General features: G+C 44.0%; 1 protein-coding gene across 3 annotated transcripts in view; it reads right to left on the reverse strand.

The window, feature by feature from the left end:
- The window catches only part of DZIP1L (DAZ interacting zinc finger protein 1 like), a 29,014-nt gene extending 7,617 nt beyond the window's left edge, over positions 1 to 21,397 (reverse strand). For 2 of the 3 annotated variants that reach the window (XR_013838992.1, XM_079976165.1), the window contains exons 1-11: positions 16,632 to 17,285; positions 14,268 to 14,846; positions 10,911 to 10,995; positions 7,927 to 8,039; positions 6,702 to 6,863; positions 5,942 to 6,079; positions 5,215 to 5,277; positions 4,790 to 4,930; positions 3,815 to 3,845; positions 1,871 to 1,918; positions 691 to 824 (exon numbers count right to left, since the gene is read on the reverse strand). Coding sequence is in view for 2 of the 3 variants with exons in the window: in XM_079976165.1 (XP_079832291.1) it covers positions 691 to 824; positions 1,871 to 1,918; positions 3,815 to 3,845; positions 4,790 to 4,930; positions 5,215 to 5,277; positions 5,942 to 6,079; positions 6,702 to 6,863; positions 7,927 to 8,039; positions 10,911 to 10,995; positions 14,268 to 14,846; positions 16,632 to 16,634 (1,497 nt within the window). In the remaining variant the exon portion in view is untranslated. Of the gene's footprint in view, positions 1 to 690; positions 825 to 1,870; positions 1,919 to 3,814; positions 3,846 to 4,789; positions 4,931 to 5,214; positions 5,278 to 5,941; positions 6,080 to 6,701; positions 6,864 to 7,926; positions 8,040 to 10,910; positions 10,996 to 14,267; positions 14,847 to 16,631; positions 17,286 to 21,120 lie in introns of those variants that run through there. The other variant, XM_079976166.1, reaches the window with a different exon arrangement.
- Between the last annotated feature and the right edge of the window lie 2,794 nt (positions 21,398 to 24,191).

Consider the following 24,191-nt stretch of genomic DNA (forward strand, 5'->3'; position numbering starts at 1 on the left):
AAACGTGTTCATTTGTCAAAACTACATCAACGCGTTTGCTGGGGAAAATGCATTCTAAAAAGCTGAAGTATCTTCATGAGAGGTTTTTCTTTCTTTATTTTTGTTAGCTGCATTTCTAGAGCAATTTGAAAATTCTCATTTTTTCCAATCTTAGAGAACTGAAACTCATAGATCCTTCCATCCCTATTGCCAGGTAAGCTTGTCAAGATCTGCTAATAGAGAAATAGGCCAACCAGAGGACACTTAGCCTAGGCCTCCCTCAAACCTGGAGTGAGGCCTGACAGGCAAACACATTGTGGTGCTGTCATAAAAATAACTGCAAGTAAACTGTGGGGAAGTATTTTTTGGACCCAAGATGGGAAATTTACAGAATTTCCATTAATAAGTTGGTTATGAAAAGGAACACAGTGTTAACTTCCCCCGATATGGTCCCTTCTGCAAGCCATTTTCCTCAGATGAAGATTCCTAGTGTTGAAGAGCACCAGGGTGTCTATTTTCCTGACCAGGTATGAATGTCCACACATGCTGAGGCTGTGTTGGAGGAACTTGTAATGAGACTTGACTCTAAATTCTCAGACATATTAGGCATTGCAATCCTCAGTTGGATATGGAAAAGGAATTCAACATTGGGCCATTGACCACAAGGGGAAAAGCTCTCTGTATCTACTTTCCCTCTCTCATGGAACTTACTCGCTTCACTCCCATGCTCTCCAGTTTCTCTTCAAGGGTCTCTTCCAGTATAGGCCGGAACTGTTTCAGCAAGTTTGGATTCCTCCTCAGTGCTTCTAGAACCCTCTTCTTTCTGTCCAGAGTATCTTCCAGTTCTGTAGTGAAACCAATGGCAAGAACCAGAAAAAATCTTAAGCAATGGTGGCAAATCACCAGCCTGTAGGTCAGCTCTGGTCCCCAAACAATCTTTCTTTGGGAAGGGGGACCAGTGGGCAGCATCACAGTGCTTTGCTGAATGGAGAGGAACTTCTCCACACACCTTGACAGAGAGGAAAACTATGTTCAGAGTGATCATCAGAACTGCTTAAAGGATTCTGGCACCTTAGTATGCTGCCATAATTTTCATATCCCAGCATAAGGCTGACACCTAAACATTTGTTTTGGGCAATCAGAAATATGAAATAATTTCGTGAGCACAGCCAATAACATTGGGACCAGCATTACTCTTTGCAATACTGCCTAAATTATCAACTTCTAATTACAGTCATACCTCAGATGTCGAACGGAATCCATTCCGGAAGTCCGTTTGACTTCCAGAACATTCGGAAACCAAGGTGTGACTTCTGATTGGTTGCAGGAAGCTCCTGCAGCCAATCAGAAGCTGCGGAAGCCACGATGGCCATTTGGGTTCCAAAGAATGTTCGCAAATCGGAACACTCACTTCTGGGTTTGCGGCGTTCGAGAGCCAAAGCGTTCAACTTGCAAGGTGTTCAGGATCCAAGGTACAACTGTATTCTGCCACTGAATGAGAGCTTGCAATACTTTATTCGTTTGCTATTTGAAGGGAGGCAAATAGGGTTCTAAATATATATAGTAGGCCTAAAGCCCACCTGCTTCCTATGGCAGCTTGACAGAATCCAATTAAAAATTATTATAACCAGTAATATGATGCTTATCTGGAGGTGACAAACTAAAGTTAAGAAACCGTCCATCAGTGAAGTGCGGTCCTGTGTAATTAGCCAGGGTGGGGTGGGCTATGGGGGGGGAGGTTGTTCCCTGCACAAGGGAGTGTCTTGGGTTCCAGAGGGAATGGGCCAGCCATTGGTTTCTGGAGACCTATAAAGGTTCACTATTCAGGTTGGACTTTGGACAACAACGGTATCTAGCAGAAAATCGGACAGCTGAAATTGGTGAAAAATACCTTCTTCAGTAGATTCTTCTGATGTTTCTGCCTTAGGAACAGTTATTTCTGGAAATTAAAAACAGTAACTTAGAAAAAGGCACATTATTCAAATTCCAGTTGGTGGAACTCACAGTTCTTACACATTAGCATGGCACTTAAGCTGTACAGTTTCATTTATCCCAGAAAAAAAATTGATTTGTAGTTTTGTCCATATGGAACTTGGGAGCAAAACACTCTTCTGGAGCTCTCGAGGATCAGCCAGAATCCCTCAGATTAGTTACTGTGCATGCCTATTTCACATCTCAAGATCGCACAAGTGCTTAAATGTGCTGTATGCTTGCAGTGCTGAAGTATACAAAACACACTGGGTTTTTTGTACACGTGAATTTGTGTGAGTACATATATGATCTAAATTGTATTTATAGTGTTCAGGATGATAAAAACTATTCAATTGTCATGGAGCACATTAAACATTTCAAAAGACTCTAGGAATGAAATCACTGAAAAGTTGCTGGATGATCATGGAATAGCTTTGATGAGAGCCAGTGTGGTGTAGTAGTTAAGAGCGGTGGACTCGTAATTTGGTGAACCGGGTTCGCGTCTCTGCTCCTCCACATGCAGCTGCTGGGTGACCTTGGGCCAGTCACACTTCTCTGAACTCTCTCAGCCTCACCTCACAGAGTGCTTGTTGTGGGGGAGGAAGGGAAAGGAGAATGTTAACCGCTTTGAGACTCCTTCGGGTAGTGATAAAGAGGGATATCAAATCCAAACTTCTCCTCCTCCCACTGGATTGCATATTTTGGTTAGAGGGTTAGAATTTTGAGAGTAATTTTATTATTTGCAGTAATAAATCAGATTTTCTGCTACTGTTGGACTGCATATTTCAGCACAAAGGAAAACCCTTCAACGCTGAGTTCCAAGCAACTTAATGATCATTCCAGAATCTTCTCATACTTCAGTTAAGTCCCATTAATTTTAACCAATTCAATTATGAACTGGGGGAGGTTAAATGTGATTATAAATCCTTCCTTCTCCAGGCCTATCAACTGATTTAAAGACCTGGTGCAAGTGTACAGTACTTTAACACGTTCTCAAGTTCTACAGCAACTACACGTTACCAGTTCTAAGAATGTGTAAATGAAAAAAATGCATTCTTTCTCTGTTAACCACTGCCTCCCCTCCCCTCTCCTCCTATGTATCAAAGTTTAGACTGGAAGCTCCTTGGGGCATGAACCTGACCTCTTGTACTCTGTCAGATATCATGCACACTGAATCAACAACAATAACTGCAATTATTGTTCACTCTTCCTTAGTGGCTCTACAATTCAGTGATTAATTTGACTGCAGTATCTGTCACTCAGTGACAGTATACTGGACTCTTCCAACAAGCAGAAGAAAAGAGAGATTGCTCTCATTCCAAAAACAAGAATTCTTATTGTCTGCTAAATCGCTAGAGACAAAGACTTCGGATCCCTTAGCAGCATAATGAGGAAAAATTGACTGTAGTAACTCTCCCTCACAGATGTGCTCTAAGAAAAATTCTTCTTTTAACTCTGCAAGTAGACTGCAACCTTAGAGCCACTATTAATCACTAATCCTTGATGTGCAGTTTGTACTGGGGCTGCAAGAAATCTTAGTTTCCAGAAAGCAATCTGTGGTTGTCACTATCTATAACAGCAAATAACTATGGAATCAATTGGGTCTTCCTTTGCTTCTGGGCCTCAGTTCCAATTTTAATTCCCACGGACACCAAAATCAGAGGTGAAATGTTCAGAATGACCTTAGAAAAAGAGCTGGATAATTAACTTCACTGTGAGCTTTTGAATCAATAGATATGGCTATTACAGAGTTTCCTTATCTGCCTGCCTAAACCTGCCCAGTTTTATACAGTTTGTCAAAAGAGAAAAAGAAGCATCTAGTGTTCACTATGGAAATTCTTTCAGTCTAGATTTTGACCATTACCTTTAGGTTTGCTAGAAGACAAGAGCTTAATCTGCAAAACAAAATACGTTATTAAAAGATCAGTTTTATTTACAAGATTTAGGAACTGCTTACTTACTGTGAGTGTCCACATAATCAGGAAAAAAGCAAAACAACTGAAAAAGGAGCCCCAAAGATGCACTGTATTCTTTAGGCAGGGTAGAGATGGGGAACCATTGGTCATGCTGGGCTGGATGGGAGTTAGAGACTAACAGCTTTTGGAGGGGCACAGCTTCCCCATCCCTGTACCAGGATTTCATTCAAAGTGGTCCTCTGGTATAAGTCCTACTTGTTGGCTATTTGCAGTATGGTAGCGCTGCAGAGAGCTTGCTGGGGAGACCATGCATTAAAAAGAAAGGGACTCAAAAATAACTTAAACAAGGTTTTAATTACAAAAACAAAAACTCCTTATACGCTAAATACATCAACAACAAACCAGACCCAACCACCAACCCATCCCCCAGGGTAATGGGAGAGCTAGGTGCTGCTCCTTATATACTACAACCAAATGCTGACACACCTTAATCAGTACAACTCAGCAGCACCTGCTGTGTTTTACAGCTGTAAAGCTGGGTCTTGTTATTTTGCTCTGGCCCTTGCTCTGGCCCCTTAAAGACATACACATTGGGTGGAACAATGATGAACCTTTACATTTAAAGAAACCATTCAACACTACTATCATATGAAAGGTTCTCTTCATCAAAACAACTTGAATAGAAGAATCACAGTGTAGAACAAGGGAGTTTAATATCAGGGAAACATTCAAACATGCAGATTGCCACCTGTTATTTGGCAAGAGCAGCAGCATGTAATTCTGCTTATTGTGCCGTTTGAGTCTTAGAGCAGAAGCAACAATCTGCTTCAAAACAGGACTAAAACTCTTGTTGAACCTGAGCCCCAAGAGGTGAACAGAGTGCATCTTACAGGACTGAAGGCAGGAGACCATATTCAGCTTACGGTTTTCTCCTGTGACTGGATGATCTTGACCTGTTCCCTGAGTTGTGCGCTGAGCGATGCTATTTGCTGCTTGCTGTGCTCGGCCATTTTCCATTGGTCAGAAGACAAGGAGGCCCGTAGTCTCTCATTCTCACCCTTCAGCTGAGGAGATAAGAACAAACTGATTAGAGATTTGGGCATGAGGACCCACTGCATGAAAGTAGTGTTATTGTGTGTGCAGGCTCTGCCCTCAGCATCCAGCACAATGTATACACAGAGTCTAGGCATGTAATAGTTTGTTGCATTGTATATGCATAATCTCTGTTTGTGTATCATGCTCTACACAGGTGTGGGCAGATTCTGTTCCTGTTTGGACACTGACTGTACACCAGTACAATGTTTGAACTCTTAATGAGAGTGAAACATATATTCTTCAGCACACTCACCTCTTCCTTCTCCATCTGGTGTTCCTTCTGAAGATCCCTCAGTTTCCACTTCCATTCTGTTTTCTGATAAATTAAAAACAGCAACAACCTCATCTTAGCCAAACTTATTTGTACTCACCTAGCCCTACTGAAGAGGCTCCTCATGAGGCCGGAGGAACATCACCTGGCTGTGGGGCATGAAGGCTGCTCCCCACAAGGACCTTTCTACCTAGCCTAGGGGGCGGGCCCCAGACTCACCCAGCCCTATAAAAGAGGCTCCTCATGAGGCTGGAGGACCATCGCCCAGCTGTGGGGCGTGAAGGCTGCTCAACGGCCCCATCTTTTTGTGCCTGCTAAACAGCTGTGTCATGCTTATGATATTTTATTTTCTTCTTAATTATGCAGTTTTAAATGTGCTTTTTATATTTGACTTCACCTACCAATGTCTTCTTTTGAAATGTTTTGCCTCCTATTGTTAAACCATGTTGTATTACTGTCAGAGCACAAGGGACATCAGCATAAGTGACTCCACAACAATCTATCTGCTGTCATCATTTCCCACTTCCCACAATAGTTATATAGCTTAGGTTTTATGGTTTGGCTCCTGAGGTGGGGGTGGGGCTTAGAATGTAATGGACTGCAAAAATAAGATTGTACTCTTAAGTGTCTTCCTCCTACCCTGTTATATTCTACAAGCAAGAGATGATATATTGCAGAGCTCACAACCACCACATCTATGCTCACGCACCTGTTGCTCAATCTTTGCCTTCATCCCCTGTAGTTCCCTCTGAGTCTTCTTCCATTGCTGCTGGTCAGGTGACTCATCATCCTGCAATGTCCCCAGATTAGAGACCACTGCACTATTGCCTTGTAGTTCCTGCAGCTTCTGGAGGAGCAATAAGTTGTACATGTAAACACTTTGCTGGCAAAGAGCAGCGGCCAGAGCTATTAAGGCATCTCTCAGGTAGGTTAGGTTTCTGTGCCATATCTGATGGAATATAAAAAGCAGAGTTTTCATGTAAGTTGGGACTTCCCTATGTAGGTATGAATACCTGTTGGGAGGAACACCAGCTTCTTGCTTTGTGTTTTACTATCTTGATTGGGCAAGGACAACTAGCTAGAGTGCGGATATTCCCCACAAACAGGAGCATAACCAATCACATGGCTCTCCACTTTCTGCACTTGTCAATGGTGATGGAAATTCAGCTAAGTGAACAAGACCTTGCAAAATTATCCAGGCTATTTATAACCAGAAAAGCGTATTCTACTGAATAATCTCCAGAGAAGGATGGAAATTTTGGCGACACACAGGGCACCACATTACCAAGCTCCATCCATGCTCAAACAAAGTGATTCATCCTTCTCTAACATAGGGAATTTTACCATTCCTTGAAGAAAAGGCCCTGCTGTTCTTTTGTGGTAATATTTAAAAGCAGCATGCCTGTTTATTGAAGGCTGTGACTGCCCTGAATGTTCAAGGGAAAGAGAAAGTTGTGCATTCGCCTTACCCCCTCCAAGGCGGAATTCTTGCTGGCAATGTCCTTGAATTCAGTGAGGAACAGGTGCCGGAGGTCTTCCATCTCCCTTTGAAACTTTACCCTCTCCTCCTCCTTCCATCTCTCAAATTTTCTTCTGCTTTCCTCTTCTCTTTGCCTCATGTGCTCTGCTTCCTATCAACGAAACAACAAGATCCAAAGCTGGAAATAAGCTGGTTAGAAAAGACAAAAAGTCGTGGCTATGGAATGATTTGACAGCAGTTTCCAGAAATCCCAGTCATTCAAACGGAAGTGGAAATACTCCAAGCAAAGGGCAGGATGGTCCAATTATTGCCCAGCTAGTTTAAGCTGGATATTCAACATGGCAACAACCAATAGCGTGCAACAGTGGGAGGGGGATGAATGGAGTGGCAATGACCTGCGCAGACAAGTTGCCCTATCAAATATATTAAAAGTACAATCTTATTATGTCTAGTCAAAGCTAAGTCCCACTGAGTTCAAGGTGTATGATTGTTGCACACAGGAACATAGGAAGCTATCTTATACTGAGGCAGATGGTCCATCTATCTCAATAGACTCTGACTGGCCATGGTTTCAGGTAGAAGATTCCCCTACCTGGAGACACTAGGGATCGGACTTGGGGTCTTCTGCTTGCAAGGCAGATGCTCTGCCATTGAGCTACAGCCATTCCCTGATATATGTGAGGCTCACAAGGAATTCCTTCCCACTGGTTTATTGGCCACCCCACTGAACAGCAGATACCCAGGCCAAGAGATTGTCTGAGATGACTGGCATTGTTCTGAAGGACTTCCATGTGCCTGAAAATGTTTGCCTTTCAGGGTCCCCTCACACCTTCATAGCGTGCATGTTTCTGCGATGGAGGCAACTCACCTTTGGATTTATTTTTACTGGAACAAAAGAAATATTGTCAGATGGGTATTTTTTTAAAAAAAGGTTTTGTTCATTGCTGTTTTTAATCTGATTTGAATGTCTTTGTTATTTTACTTTTTACTGTGTAAATCACTTTGAGTCACTACTTTCAAAATGCAAAAATGGGACTCAAATATAACAAACAAACAAACAAACAAACAAACAAACAACAAGCCTCTTCCCTTCCAGCTGCTGTGGTGCAAAAGTGCATTATCAAGAGTTTCGCATGCACTGCTTTCACTTTGGCTACAAACAGATCGTTGTAATTCAGCAAGCTATGAGGGCTTTGGCTTTTGTGAGTTCATACCTGAGCCCTGCTTTGGCTCTCAGCCTCCAGTTGGGCATGGGTCTCCTTCAGTTTGACCTTCAGTTCTTCAATCTCACTTTCCATTTGTACCACTTGTTTCTTCTTCTCCTGCTCTATTAAGTTCATTCAGAAAAAGGCACAGTTAGTTATGGCGTCAATTGCAAACATTTTTAATTGTGTATAGGAAGGTACCCAGGAATGTAAGATGATGATGATGATGATCAGTGCTTCTTTATTTTTTTTAAATGTTTAGGGGTACTCTCATTTTCCTACTCATATTGAAATACTGCCCCTCAATGAGGCCAAACTTAGATTCACAAAATGTTTAGGGGTATGCGTACTCCCGCATTCCCCCAGAAAAAAATGCACTTATGAGGATGATAATGATAATAGTAGTAGTAGTAGTAGTAAGAATAATACTCCGCTCATCTGGCTTGGTTTTCCCAGCCTGAAACTCTATTTTTCATTTATTTTTTACTTAAAACATTGCTTTGTATGACAGGAAAATAATATTTGACACAAATGAATTAACATGGGCCACATTTCAATCCAGTAGTAAAGGTGTTTAGGCCTGTTGATTTCAAAACACACCAGCACAGCTAGCACTATAATGGATTGTCATCATAAATTATAGCGGGACCACTGCCCTCTGCTGGACAAAACCATGCCCAGAGCTGAATTTCCTCTAGGTTTGGGGATTTTGTTTTCCTCTCATTTTGTGAACTTCCTTTGCCACCTCAATAGTATGTGTGTGGTATATTATGCAGTTTTCTTAGGCTTCCTAGAAGTATTTTGTTCCCAGTCATAAATCCAAAGCTGTACCTCAGAGAATCTCGTGCATATTATTTGGTGAGGTAAATCAATTTGAACAAAATGTATTTGTCATGTTTTAATCTATATGCTTTATGGCTAACCTTATAATTATGTGAGTATGAAGTATACCCTTCTGAGGTGGGGCAGTTATGGTTGCATGATTGTATCCAGATTTGCAGAATAACATCTTAACATTTTCCAAAATGCTGGATGTAAGTACATTAATTTCTGATGTTGCCAGTATGGCTCAGAATCAGTTTATATGTGAAACCATTCAGAAAAAAAAAAATGATAGCTACTGAGCCCCTTATTTGTAGATAATGGGCAAGCTAAACAGTTTGTTTCATTATAATGATCTTTTAATGTAAAAAGAAATCTCCCCAGATTTTCTACCCACAAATGAGTTAAGGGAAAGAAAATGCCTGAATGCTTAATTAGTAACAAACTACTGGGTATCAACCTGTATATGGAGAGAGGCACTCAAAAATCAAATGTTTTTACAGTTTGATTGATCCAGTGGGCCCCTGATGGTCTCAAATAACACTTCAGATCAGGGGCAGTAACTGTGCTGTCCTGCAGATGAACTGTAACATCCATCACCCTTGACTGCTGGCTATGCTAAATGGAGCTGATGTGTGTTTGAGCCCAGCAAAATAAATTTGGGCAGGGGCACTGCATTCACTACCCCTGCTCTAGGCAATCTGGAAAACAAAGGGTCCCTTTGTGTTAGTTAGTTAGTTATTAAATTTAACAAGGGCAAGGAAAAGAAGAGAATGGGGAAAAATATGAAGTAAAATGCACTTGTTTCATCAGTGCAAAGATTTCTGTTTGTGCAACACAACTCCCCCCCCCCTTCTCTGTCAGTTTGCATTTCTTAGTACAGAAACTATTGATCTGATGTGTAGAGATCTTTCCTATTCTAATTAATTCAAGTGGTCTCTGGAAGCTTCCCTGTGTGAAAGAAACAAGCAGAAGGTTCATGATGTTTCGGTTATTCCTTCAGACGGTGCTTTTTTCTGGGGGAGGGGGCAGGGGTATAGATACCCTAAATATTTTGTGAATCTAAGTTTGGCCTCATTGAGGGGAAGTATTTCAATATGAGTAGGAAAATGAGAGTACCCCTAAACATTATTTTAAAGAAAAAAAGCACTACCTTCAGAGAAACTGAGCACAGCTGGTTTAAATTGGTTCTGTTATGTCTTCTGTCAAGGTCATGATGACTATCAAAGTAAGGCCAGAAGGAGCCTGAATTTCACTTTCTCTTTCTATGTCTCTTCCTTCTGGTGTGGTGTTCTGTATATAGTGTTAAGGTTTAGACTTATTACCGTGGTACCTCTAGTTGCGGACACGATCCATTCCGGGGTGCCATTCACATCCCGAAAAGTCCGCAACTAGAGCGGCGCTTCAGCGCACACATGCACAGTGAAACTTGGAAGTATACACTTCCGGGCTTGTTGCCTTCAGAAGCTGAAAAGACGTAACATGAACCTAACGCAACACAAGGTATAACTGTATAAGTTATTGTAAGTTTAAGTTAAGTCTGCTGCAACTGGATTTCTTATGGACGGTGCCAATCCTGAATATATTGGATTTGCAACCATTATGCTCATTTGTCTTCAGTAGCAGTAAAGCTCTGCTGCATGAACTATTAATTGCCTCCGGTTTATTTTTGGGGATTCCTGCAACTTGTTTAAGTTTTCACTCTGCTAACTATATGTTGGAGTTCTGCTCTGGATCAATACTGAGTAGATTTTCTATGACATTCTCTTCATGAGTGTGCTCTGCACATTCCCCAAATGTGCTCTGGAGCATTGGGAAACTCCCAGAACAGATTTAGAGGGCATACAGGGTGTCCTGTGAGGAGGGGAAGGGGGAAGTTCCATTGCACAGCTAAAAGTCCTTGTGCTGAAGGAACAAGCACACTGAATAACAATGCCCTCTGTATTTCGGATCGGTTATTAGTTATTATGGTCCCCATATGTTAGTGCTTATTTATACTGATGTTTTAAGACATATATAATTCTTATCTTCTGTGCTGCTAAAAAGAGGGGGCGGTATTGTTGGTTTCTTTTTGTATTTGTGATATTTTTAAGACACTGTAAAGCAATTAGCAATTATTATTAGTCTTGAAATATGAAGCAGTACATAATGAAATAACCCTCTATGCTCACCTGCTGCAGTGACCTCTGGGTGTCTGCGCAGCATGTGGGCTTGAAGAAAGGAGTAGTTCATGAAGGTCTTGTCACAGAATTGGCACTGGAGAAAGATAAAGAAAAGGATAGATAGGTCACACGCTGGCCTGGTTGACACATCAAGGTAAGCCAGATTGTGGCTCATCATGACCGCATGAATGTGTTGGCTCCCAGCTAGGAACTCACACTGCTCTCCCTCCCGCTCCCTCTCCCCCGGGCTTTTAAGTTAGCCTATGAGGACACCTAAGCCAAAGTTTGGCTTAGCCTGTCACTCAAACCAGGGATCAGGGTAAAGATGCCTCCTTCACGACCATGACCTGTAACTGCAGGACAAACTTTGGCAACAGGTCAAGGAGAAGAAACCTGAATCACGATTCTGGATTTAGACCACATGCTAAGCCAAACAAACCAGGAACACATTCATACCACACATTGAAAGCACTATGACACCTCTTTAAACATTTGTGGCTTCCCCCAAAGAATTCAAGATGCTGTGGTTTACTAGGGGTGCTGAGAGTTGTTAAGAGATCCCTATTCCCCACACAATTCCCAGAGAGCCTTGGGAAGAGGGATTGACTGTAAAATCGCCCTGAGAAACGGAAAACTATGGAGGTGAAATAGGGGTTCCCCAACAACTCTCGGCACCTTAACAAATGACAACTCCCAGAATTCTTTGGGGGAAGCCATGACTCTTTAAAGTGGTATCATGGTGCTTTAAAAGCATGGTGTGAGTTTGGCCTATGTGTCCATGAGTGTCCTTCTTTACAACCTTGACAGCTATCACATAGACCAGGGTTAGGCAACCTAAGGCCTGGGGGCCAGATGTGGCCCAATCGCCTTCTCAAACCAGCCCGTGGACGGTCCAGGAATCAGCGTGTTTTTACATGAGTAGAATGTGTCCTTTTATTTAAAATGCAGCTCTGGGTTATTTGTGGGGCATAGGAATTGGTTCATTTTTTCCTTCAAAATATAGTCTGCCTCCCCCCCCCCCCCCGCCAAGGTCTGAGGAACAGTGGACCAGCCCATGGCTGAAAAAGGTTGCTGTTCCCTGACATAGACCTAAAAAGCCAGAGGAGGAGCAAAGCATTCCACTAGGCCAACTCCAAGCTTAATGCAGGACCAGATGCTCAAACTAAATCTGAATCATGGGCTGTTTGTGAACGGCTGCTTAAGTACTAACACCCAGACAGCTGTAACCTTCCCCCCACCCAATGTTTGCTAATCTATCTTTCCTTCTGCAACCACAATCAGGCAGATGAGCTGGAAGAAAAACAAAGATCATTCACATTTCCTTGACAGGCTGCTGACTGAAAATCCACAGTGCATAATGCAGCTCCGTATGCTCCAGCTGTCCCTATTTACCAAGGACAGTCCTCAGAAAACAGAAGGTATTTAAGCAGAAACTGTCAGGGATGCTGTAGTTGCATCCTGCATTGTAAATCCTGCACTGAACAGAGGGGTTGGATGAGATGACCTGTGGTACAACAGTGCTCAGGCGATCTCTCCAAATCTGTGTTTGCGGGCAGAGAAACTTGCAGGCTCATTTCACCAAATTTCTCCAGTATCTCCAGTACCTTATCTCCACCCACCACCTACAAAGTTTCCCCTTCTCCTTTTGCTGCCACTGCAAATGTTAGCAGCAGCAGCAGCAGAATGGGCACCATTTTACATCCTCATCAGTCCCCTGGATCTAACATCATCCTGGAGCACTGTGGGGCTAAGGGTGGCCGCCAGAACAAAATGGAGGAGAATATCTGGAGAAAATTCTGCTGGAATTTTAATTAAAACTAAATCAGGCTGAGGGGATGGCAAAAAGAAAGATCTCAGGCATTTTTTCTCAGGGAAGTGCCATCTGAGAAGTTTGGGCTCAGCTCCACCTTCAAGGTCTTTTCCTACTTTCCACTCAATGCACCCACCCAAACAGCAAATAGGTGGGAGCTACCACCGGCAGTATCCCTGCTGGGAGCAGCCTGTGGATCCTCATGTAGGAGCACATTCTGGGAGAGAGGAGGGGATAGAGGCGACCCTGTTGCTGTCGACTGACGGGAATTGGCCCAGCCTGGGCCCATTTGCTGCCCTAGTCTGGGAGCTGGTATAGCAAAAGTGCATTTTTGCCCCACCACCTACCCTTGCTGGCATGAGCAGCCGTGTTGCTGATGCAGTGGTGGCTGTGCCACTGCTATAATCAGCCACTGCTGGTGTGACACATGGCATGTTCTGCCCATGTGCATATATATGCACACAGAAAAGTCCACTAGCTTCCCTTCCATCCCACCAATAGCTGTCTATTCCAATAATACACGTATGCTCAAATACTTCCTACAGCATGCCATTATGGTTAGGATGAGGCGGGCGGCAGGGGGAGGCCTACTCCAGCAATGATCCTTACTGTGAGAGCAAGGCTGTCCTAAGTACCCATGTGCGTCCCTATTTACAACTAGGGCTGGGCGATATACTGGTAAATTGTATGAAACTGGTATGGCGTTCTGACTGCAATACCGGTTTCAGACATTTTGAGCGGGTGATACATTGTGCTGGCCAAGGAGCCATGATGTATTCCCAGCTCAAATTGCCTGCAAACAGCAAAGGTACAGACAGACAGGCAGACAGAGCCCAAAAGGGTTCTGGGCAAGCACTTTCTCCACCTCCATCTGCCTGTGCCTTTGAGGAAGCCCGCTTCTCGGGCTCACATGAGCCAGAGCAGTATGGGGGCTAGTTCAGCTGGAGGCAGGAGGCTTCCTGCCCCCAGCTGAGCAGTTTAATGAAGCCCCTGCCCTTCTGGCTCAGATAAGCCACAGAGGTATAGGGGCTTGCTCCCATCGTTCAGCTCGGACACTGAGGTCCAGCTCCGAAGGCCTTCTGGGGGTTCCCTCACTAAGAGAAGTGAAGCTACAGGAAAGCAGGCAGAGGGCCTTCTCGGTAGTGGTGCCTGCCCTGTGGAACACCCTCCCATTGGATGCCAAGGAAATAAACAACTATCTGACTTTTAGAAGACATCTGAAGGTCTCCCTGTTTAGGGAAGTTTTTAATGTTTGATGTTTTATTGTGTTTTTAATATTCTGTTGGGAGCTGCCCAGAGTGGCTGGGGAAACCCAGCCAGATGGGCGGGGTATAAATAAATTGTTGCTGTTGTTATTGTTATTGTTATTGTTGTTGTTGTTGTTAGCAATGGGTGATGGGAGGAAGAAGCACCTGAGTTACATTCCAGACATCATGATATATCAACATAACATGGTATTTAGCTGCTGATATACCACAATGTTGAATACTAGATATCAGCTAGCCCTGCTTACAATTATGAAAGCTGCACAGAAAGCATGCAGCCATATCACTCACCTTGTGGTAGTTATTGGCCCCAGCTTGCAAGAGCAATTGCTGCGTGGCAATCATCTTTTTACGCCTCCTGCTCTCTTCCTTGACACCCTTCAGCTCTTCTGCTTGCTTATCCCAGTCCTGCTTGATGCGTTTGAGGTCTTCCAGGGTCGCTTGGTGTTGCTCTTCCTGAAGGGCCAGGCTCATGCTCAAGTACTCCTGAGAGTGCAGAAGGTACTCGATGGTCAGCTGGGCCATCTTGAAGACCTTCAAGAGCACAGGGTCAACTGGCTGCTGACAGTAGGGGCACTTTTCTGCATCGAGGTTGCAAAAGGTGACGCTGTTGATGTTCTCCTGCAGAGTGGCAAGGTCCAGCTCGCGAGCCACCCGCTCCACATCGATGGCACTGAACCGCCTCCAGTCGATCGCGTCTCGCCGCAACTGGAATTTAAAGGCAGGGACCATGCTCGGACCGGCGAGCATGCTGCCCAAGAGATGGCTGCTGCTTGGGAAGTTCACAGGAAATGTGGAGCCTGGCATACCTGCCCAATAACGATGGTGTGCAGACAGTTGTGGTGGGTAGTAAATATTAGCAACAAAAGGCTGGGCAATGAAAAGGATACAAGATGAATCAGGGCTGGAACAAAATGGGAGCTCATAGAGTACACTTGTGTACTTGAAGCAGACCCAAAACATGTACGAATGTAAGAAGAGCCTGCTGAATCCAGCTAATCTAGTTCACATCCTATTCTCAGTGGCCAAGCAGATCCCCATGGGAATCTCTCAAGCAGGACCTGAACACAAGAACCCTCTTCACTCCTGTGGTTTCCAGCAATAGCTATCCAGAAGCATTACTGCTTCTGACCCTGCAGGCAGAGCACAGTCATCATGGCTGATAGCGACTGGTAAAGGTAAAGGTAAAGGTACCCCTGCCCGTACGGGCCAGTCTTGCCAGACTCTAGGGTTGTGCGCTCATCTCACTCTATAGGCCGGGAGCCAGCGCTGTCCGCAGACACTTCCGGGTCACGTGGCCAGCGTGACAAGCTGCATCTGGCGAGCCAGCGCAGCACACGGAACGCCATTTACCTTCCTGCTGGTAAGCAGTCCCTATTTATCTACTTGCACCAGGGGGTGCTTTCGAACTGCTAGGTTGGCAGGCGCTGGGACTGAACGACAGGAGCGCACCCCACCGCGGGGATTCAAACCGCCCACCATGCGATCGGCAAGTCCTAGGCGCTGAGGTTTTACCCACAGTGCCACCCGCGTCCCACCGATAGTGACTGGTAGTCTATGTCTAATGCTCTTTTAAAGCCATTCTAGTTGGTCGCCATCACTGCCTCCTGATGGAGGGAGTTCCATACTTTAACTATGTTCTGCATAAATAAGTTCTTCCTTTTATCCATCCTGAATCATCCAACACTCTGATTCATTAGATGTTTGTGAGTTCTAGCATTATGCTAGAAGGGAAAATGACCTTTTCTCTATCCACTTTCTCCATGCCATTGATTTCTATCATGTCACCCCTTCCCTGCCCTTCATCTAGTCCAGTGGTTCTCAACCTGTGGGTCCCCAGATGTTGTTGGACTACAACTCCCATCATCCCTAGCTAGCAAGGCCTGATAGGAAAGTTGCTCCATCCTCTTGATCATTTTGTCTGCCCTTTTCTGCATAACCTGCAGAACTGATTTCCTTTTATATTATTCTACTCAGTCCTCGGGCACATGGGAGAAGTCAGTCGGTGGAGCAGGAGACCCTGAATCTCATGCTCCATGTTGGACAAAAGATTCCTGCACTGGGGGTTGGACTAGATGACCCTCATGGTGCCCTCCAACTCTACAATTCTATGTTTCTATATCACTTTACTTATTACCATACTAGATGGTTAAATAACCACAGATTAGAAACAACTACTAAGATTTCAAATAAGTGAAGAAAATAGCAAGATGAATAGGTGAGCAAATCAAGGTGACTGCTGTTCATAGCTGAAATGTTTGATTCATTCGCTATTAAATTCAAAGTTGGCTCTCAATATAGGCTTATCAAGAATACAGGTGAGGGTTCCAGCTTCCATATAAAAGACATTCCTGTACTCATGTACTCAAACAACTATAATTTGAGTTGTGTTGATTCCTACTCAAATAGAAAATGCATGAGAGTCACTGAGCTTTCAGCTCTGAGGACTGAAAAAATGAGGACATCTGATATGGTACTCTTATTATAACAATTTGCTTTCAACATTTAATTGCCACAATTACAAAACCGCTTACAATGTAATCCTAGACATGCTTATTCAAAAGAAAGTTCTATTATGCTCAATGGGATTTACTTCCAGGAATGTATGCATAGGATAGCAGCCTCTAGGGGAAAGTGCTGTAAAATGATACATACCATTTTTTCCAGTATAGAAATGCTGTTCTGATCTATCTGGACCCCTTGCTTATTCACAACAGACAGTTGTGTTGTGCAACGGTGTGTTACTAGGTGTGTCCTGGCATGATGGTAACAGGACTCCAAAGTTTCCCTCACAGCAGCACAAATATACCATAGCTAAGCAGCACGCTCCAAGTGGTTAAATATTCATTCTTGGCTTTGTATGTATTTGTTTGCAGCTCCAGTATGAGCAAACAAGGATCACAATGAACAACTAGGTGATAACATGTGTTCTCATCTGCCAGCAAAGCTGCTCTGCATTCTGCACAGGACAAACAGGCCAGTCTAAATATGAAAGACTAACTGGACACCAGTCTGACATTTGAAGTGGCAATATTCAAAAACCAGTGGTGGGACAGTTCAACCTACCAGAATACTCTGTAAATTACCTTAAAGTAGCCATCCTGCAGCAAGGGAAATCCAAAGGGAGATTGCAATATGAAACCACTGAATTGAATGAAAGGGTTCAATGCTATCACTTGTGGGCTGAACAGAGACAAAGGATTTTAGCATGTTAACTGCTTTACAAAGCGTGGTGCTTGTGCCCTCAATAACTATTTGTGAAGTCCCACTATTAAATATGGAATTATTACTCTCTGTACTTTTCCGCTTTTCATTTCCCTCTGACTTCACTTTTAACAATTTCCCTCTACCTGCCCCCCCCCCCAATACCAAAACCTCAGGATAACACTTCATGCATCTGATGAAGTGGATTGTAGTTCACAAAAAGCAAGTGGCATAATAAATGTGTTAGTTTTTTAGGTGCCATAGGACTCCTGGGGCATGTACAGCCTGCATAATAATGTGCATTCAGTGCTGGATGCAAGTGCCTTTTAGGGGTGCTGTACACACAATGTCCTCCCCATGCTGTCCCAGTGTCCCACACTATTTGCCCACCTGAAGCACATTCTGCTGTAATGGTTATAATCTGCTTTGTGCTGGGAGTGCACTTCTCAAGCACTTGCTGTTTACCTGCGCACACAGAGAGTGCTTTCTAAGGTCACCTCCTGCTGGGGCAGACCTACTGATATTGCAGGGCTGTTATCACTCCCCTCACCCTGTTTAACTTGCCTATGAATGAAAGGGGGAAAATGTACAGGTTGATGTAATCTTCAACCAGGCCCTTGGATGAGTAACACTCTAAAGCCTTTTAAATGTGCGTGTGGGAGGATGGGGTTGTTGTTTTGTTGTTTCTGTTTTAACTATTTATTTGTGCTTTTATCTTGTATTTCTATGTTGTGAACAACCCTGGGATCTTTTGAGTGGTATATAAATCTAATAAATATTACTTCTGGGTTAGCGCGATCGGCTCTGCTGAAGACGGGTCTTACCGCGCCGGCGACGCGGGGACCCTTAGAAATCGCAGGCGCGGAAGCCTGCGGACTTGGTGACTCGGTGGGCACCTTTAAGCGCCCTCCCCGACCCACGAAGAGCCTTTTTAAAGGCTACGGAGAGGGTACGGAGAGTGGCGTGGTGCTGGGAGTAGACCGCTACTTCAGTGGAGCGAAGCCGCGAGCCATGGCCGGAGAGCGCTGACTTTTTTCCCAAAATTTGGACTGGAAAACAAACAACCCGTGAGTAAAATGGAATTTGGACTTTAAAAATTTTTTTTTTACCTTGGAATTTGGCACGATCGGGGGATGCGCTAAAGGGAAGTCCGCACCCCCCCCCCACCTACAAATGATTTAAAGCAAGAACCGGAGAACTAAGGTGGAAAGATTATTGTTTTTGTGGTGTTAGACAAAGATATTTCCATGAATTTGATAGAAGAAGTTTTTGTGCTGGAGAGAAAGGGAGGACTCTTGGAAGTGTTTGGGTAACCCCCCCCCCCCGAACCCGGGAGCGTCCTGAGCGGGTGCCGGAGGAAAAAGAATAAGGAGTTTGACAGCTGTCCAAGGAGCTGTCAAACGGGCGGTTAAAGTTAAGAACTTTGCTATTTAATAACTCTCTGAACTAAAGGTGTTACATTTGAATAGAGGTGGTTGGAAACAAAGTAGTAATAAACAACAAAGTGACGGATTGTTGGAAAAGGACTATTAAGCAATTGGAACCCCCCTAGGGGGAACTAGAGACATTACAATGGCTGCAGAGGGAAAATTACTGGCAGAGATAGAAAAAATGTTTTTTCTCGTGGGAATTTTGCAAGAGCAGAGCACGGCTATGAACAAAGAACTTTTGACCTTGAATTCTAAAACAAACAACTCTGCTGAATGCATAAAGGATTTAACTGATAAAGAATCTGTGGCTGAACCAGAAATGACATCTTTGGAACCGATGGAGAGGAAAGAAGGAGTGGAGAAAGTACAGACGGAAAATACCAACCAGAAATTTATATTGTCAGAAAAGAAAGAAGAAGATCTTCGGATTATAAATCTGCGAAAGATGAGAAAAATGAAGAAGGAAGTCCCTGGAGTACTTGGAACACTGGAATTTAAAAGAATAAAGAAACATGATTGGGACTTCCTTTTTGAGTATGGGAGAGCAGCTGACCTTTTGCAGCAACTGTTTCTAAATATTTCGGATGGAAGAAAATTTGTTGTGACTGTGACAGAACTTCTTCGAGACCTGAGGACCAACAAAAAGGATTACCAACAAAATCGGCAGAGAGAGACTAACAGAGAGTTGAGGGCCTCAGATGTGAGGAGTCCGGGCTAGGAACTGTTTTTGTGGACATTTGCTTGGGAAGGGACGGAGACCGGGGTAGGAAGGGAGGGGAGAATTGAATTTCAAAATTTTATGATTTTTGTATTTGGCTATTGTGATCTATAATTAGTATAAGAATGGGAGAAATTCATGGAAGGGAAGTTAGGTCGACCTTAGAAAAAGGATTTAATGTTTATTTGGATAAGTTAAATGTGGACAACTAAAAAGAGCTAAGTTTTAAAAATAATAACAATATGTTTAAGATGATAGATAAGAACTTGCTGAATTAATTATTGGAATTGGGATGTATGAAGAGGGGGTGGGGGGAAGTCCGGGAAAGAGGGTAAAGAAAGTAAGGGTATGAAAATGTATATGTGTTGTCTTTGTCTTTTTATGTGTGTGTGTCTTTATAAAATGTAAAAACCCAATAAAATTTTTTATAAAAAAAATAAATATAAATCTAATAAATATTAATAGACAAATAAATTTGCTTGCAGCTTCTGAAGTCCCAGGGGCCCTGTCAGAAGCAAGGCGGCGAGCCACATTGTAAAGCATCATTGGTGGTAATTAAACAGAATTACAGGAAGCTGCTTAAACAGAATTACAGGAAGCTGCCTTATGCTGTCAGACTATCAGTCCATCTCACTCAGTATTGTCCACATGAGTGTTTCTCAATCTTCAGTCCCCCATAAATTGTTGGGTTACGGCTCCCATCGCCCCTGATTAAGAGGGCTGAGGGTCTCCAGTTGTTTTTTGGACTACAACTCCCATCTTCCCTAGCTAGCAGGACCCGTGGTCAGGGATGATGGGGATTGTCCTTCAAAAACAGCTGGAGATCCAAGTTTGGGAAACACTGGTCTACACAGATTGGCGTGGCTTTTAGACAAGGGTCTTTTTTAGCCCTTCCTGGAGATGGCAAAGATTGAACCTTCGGTTTTCTGCATGCAGTGAAGATGCCCTAACACTGAGTTTCTGCCCCCCCCCCACCTTTTCTCTCACACCATAGAAGAGAATGGCCTTAGTAACATGCCTCTCTTGACAACCCACGACAACCTCTCTGGAAAATTGCCCCTGGATTTCCAAGGGCTAAGAACCCCGGATGCTTCCGAAGAGAAGGATGCACAGGGCCTTGCTGGTCGCGGAATGTCGAACTCCCCTTCCCCCCCCCCCCGCAAATTTTGGCTAGCAATTTCTACTCAGGCAGTTTCAAAACTGAACAAGGAGCAATGCCTTTTCTCCTCCTCCTCCTTCTCTTCCTTCCCTCCTTTTTTTTTTTTTTTTTTTTTTTGGTGACAGGCTACTTTATAACGAGCATGCCCCAACTCAGCGCCCCTGCTTCCCTTCCCAGTAAACCAACTCCCCTTCCTGTCACGCCGCCCCCAAGTCCTCCCCTTAGCCGCTTCAGATTCTCCAGTGAAGTTTGCAAGGAATCGGCTTTTGGAGAAAAGTTTCCTAGGCGCGCTGCAGGCAGGAGCAGCTGGGTGGACAGCGAGGGAGGAGCTACTATGTAGATTTAGTTCGCTTGGTCAGCTCAGCTCCTTAAGTTTCCAGTCTGGAGGTTCCTGCGAGTGTTTGCAATTTAACAAGCCACTTCATCCGCTGATGTTTTCCTGAGCGGTGGGAACATGCAAGAGGGAAAGAAGGCGAGCAGTAGCTTGAACAAAGCGGAGCTGGTTAGTCCCACCTCTCTGCATTCCTCCTCCTCCCCCTCTTCCCTCCGTCCTTCCCTCCTCCAACTCTCTTGCCACAGAGCTTCACGGTGCAACGTTTCAGTTCTAGCGTACCAAACAAAGCAAATCCTTACCTGTCCCCAGGGCGCATGTTTTGTGGCGTGGGGTTGGGAACTGGGCGCGTGCGAGAGAGAGAGAGAGAAAGAGAGAGATCTAAAGCAGCCTGGATTTGGAGGCGCAACTCTCTCCGAGCTGGAATCTTCCTTCTCTCCTCCCACCCAGGAAATTCAACACCATCCAGCAAAGCGCTGGTTCCCCACAGCGACGAATCGCCTCGGCCTAAATGCACAACATCAGGCTGAAGCGGGAGAAAGCAGCTCCAGGGCATTGAGCGCAGAGAGCTGCTCCCTCGAGGATGGGGGGGGGGGGGGGCGGGAATCGCTGCGAGGCCGTCCCCAAAGCCAAGCCGTTGCTGTAGTAACTTCTAATAACACCCTACCTGATTTCCCTTTCCCTTCTTGTTTGGCTTTGCTAACGCGGAAAGAGGGAGGATCAGGTAATAAAAGTGCATTAGAGCATCGATGCCCAGGGGGTTATTAAGCTGCTGTATGTTTGATAACAAAGCTGCCTCCCCGTGGCTATAATTGCACCCGAACATGTAACTGCAGGTGAGGAGGCTGGGCTCACGGTTGCAATTAAGGACGGGTAAATCTGTCAACATGGGTTTCTCATAGTTACTCGTTTTTCCAGTCTTCAGTTCAGTTTGCCACTTTCCCACATCAGTTTGCAATGATTATTATTTTTAAAAGTCCTCAAGGTAATTGATCAGCATTTGGGCATGGATTTCTTCTGATAAGACACACTTTTGTATATGATTTTGCCTAATACAGTGGTACCTCAGGGTACATACACTTCAGGTTACATACGCTTCAGGTTACATACACTTCAGGTTACAGACTCTGCTAACCCAGAAATAGTACCTCGGGTTAAGAACTTTGCTTCAGGATGAGAACAGAAATCGTGCTCTGGCGGCATGGCAGCAGCAGGAGGCCCCATTAGCTAAAGTGGTGCCTCAGGTTAAGAACAGTTTAAGGTTAAGAATGGACCTCCGGAACGAATTAAGTACGTAATCAGAGGTACCACTGTATATACATTTTTGCAAGCTAGTTTCCTCTAATGTAAAGCATTTTTCTATGTTATTTTCACTAATATGTGCATAAAAATGCAAGACTACAGTTCTATCTCTGGGAGTAAGCCCCATTGATCTCAGTCATGGAACCGACCTTGGAATAGATATGTATTGGATTTTGCTGTAAGTTCTCTTTCAATAAGAGTTTTGGTGACATGAAATTAACCAACTTACTTACATACATAATAAGTTTTATCTGGGTTTCTTTTGCTCAGTTCCTCTGGCCATGTCATTTACCCTTGCCCTAACTGCAGTTTGCAAAACCGAACAAAACTTTGCATCTGATCCTTGATGGATTGGGGGCATTCTAGTCTGCTCAATAACAATAAATTGTCTCAAGATGCAGCAGCTTAAATAGCAACTTGTTTTGCAGTAGGTAAAGCAGAATCATATGCCTGACAAGCAATGGCTTATCCACCTCCTCATCCTTGTCCTTAAATGAGGCCAGCACAGGGTTTCATGATTCTCCATGAATCTTATGGACAAAACGAAATGTCTTTGTCCTTGTCCTTTCAGTGCCCCTTAATAAGTGGTGTATTGAGTGCCTGTCAAGGCAAGGAAAGGCCTCCCCCCCCCCAAAAAAAAAAAGTTACTAGGAAAGTTGAAGAGGATAATATATGTAGTTAAGTTCAGAAGTTAGTAGACACTTATTTCTGCATGCAATCAAATTGTCATATAAATATGGTATATAAATAAGCTACACCATACCAGACAGTTGACTGTAGCTTATCTATTAAAAAGGAGGCAGGAGGGTCAAATGAAGAACAATATATATAAGAATAGCAGGACAAAGACCGTCATTCATTATGTCAAGACCCAATATTCCTGCATACATACCGAAGGTTGAAATCCTGTATTATTTGGACATAAGCTCCATTGAATTCAACGGGGCTTACTTCTAAATCAGATATGTACAGGATTGCACTGGAAATCAGTCTTCTTTATTTGTTACAGCTTTATTTATTATATCAACCACAGCATAATGAAAAACAGATACAAACAGATGCACAATATAGTATCCATCACCATGACAAACACATAGCATTTTAGCATTATGTGTATCAACAGGGCTGTAGACATTGTTTTTAACAAAAATCTGCCTGACTTCAGTGGCAGTAGCAAAAGATAGAATTATGTAGCAAATGACAATTACTATTCCATCTATAGCCATTTATTTTATTATTTATTCAGCTATTATGAAGATTCCCCCAGGTGGCATTGCTGCCAAACCATGGCATTCTAATCTCTCTCAAGTTATCTTCCCATCTTTTAAAAGACCTGATCTCTGGCAATTTTTCAGTAACATGAGTGCAGTATCAGCCTCTCCTTATGAGGAATGGATGGAGGAGTTGGGTATGTTTTGCTTGGATAAGAGGAGACTGAGAGGAAATACGATAGCCTTCTTCAAACATCTTAAGGCCTATTGACATGGAAGGTGGAGCAAGTCCCCCCTCCCACCCACTCTGGAGGGTAGGATTCAAACCAATGGATTCAAGTTACAAGAAGATTCTGACTCAGCTACAAAAAGAACTTGTTGATGGTAAGAACTGTTCAACAGTGGAATGAACTCCCTCAGAGCAGTGGTAGAGGGGTGGGGCGAACCGCCCGGTGACACATGTGCGACATCCGTATGGACTGCGCATGTGCAGCATCCCATATGGAGTGCGCACACGTGGTGACCATACAGGCTGCCGCGTGTGTGTGGCAGCTGTACGGACTGCCGCTTGCATGGCAACGCTTCCATGCAAACTGCACATGTGCGAAATTCTGTACGGAGTGCGCACGCATGGCAGCCCGTGTGGATGGTGCACGCAAGCGGCAGCCCGTACAGACACCGCATGAGCAGCGCCCATACTGACTGCTCGCGCCCTCAGCCGCTCTACAGCTGGGGGGAGGCAGGGCCCATCTTGTCACCCCCTCCAGAGTGGCACCCGGGGCAGCCCGCCCCCTCCACCCCCTACTTCGTACTCCCCTTTCTCAGAGAGTGGTGAATGCTACTTCTTTGGAGGTTTTTAA

Source organism: Podarcis cretensis, assembly GCF_951804945.1.
Source record: "Podarcis cretensis genome assembly, chromosome: 5".
Lineage (NCBI taxonomy): Eukaryota > Metazoa > Chordata > Lepidosauria > Squamata > Lacertidae > Podarcis > Podarcis cretensis.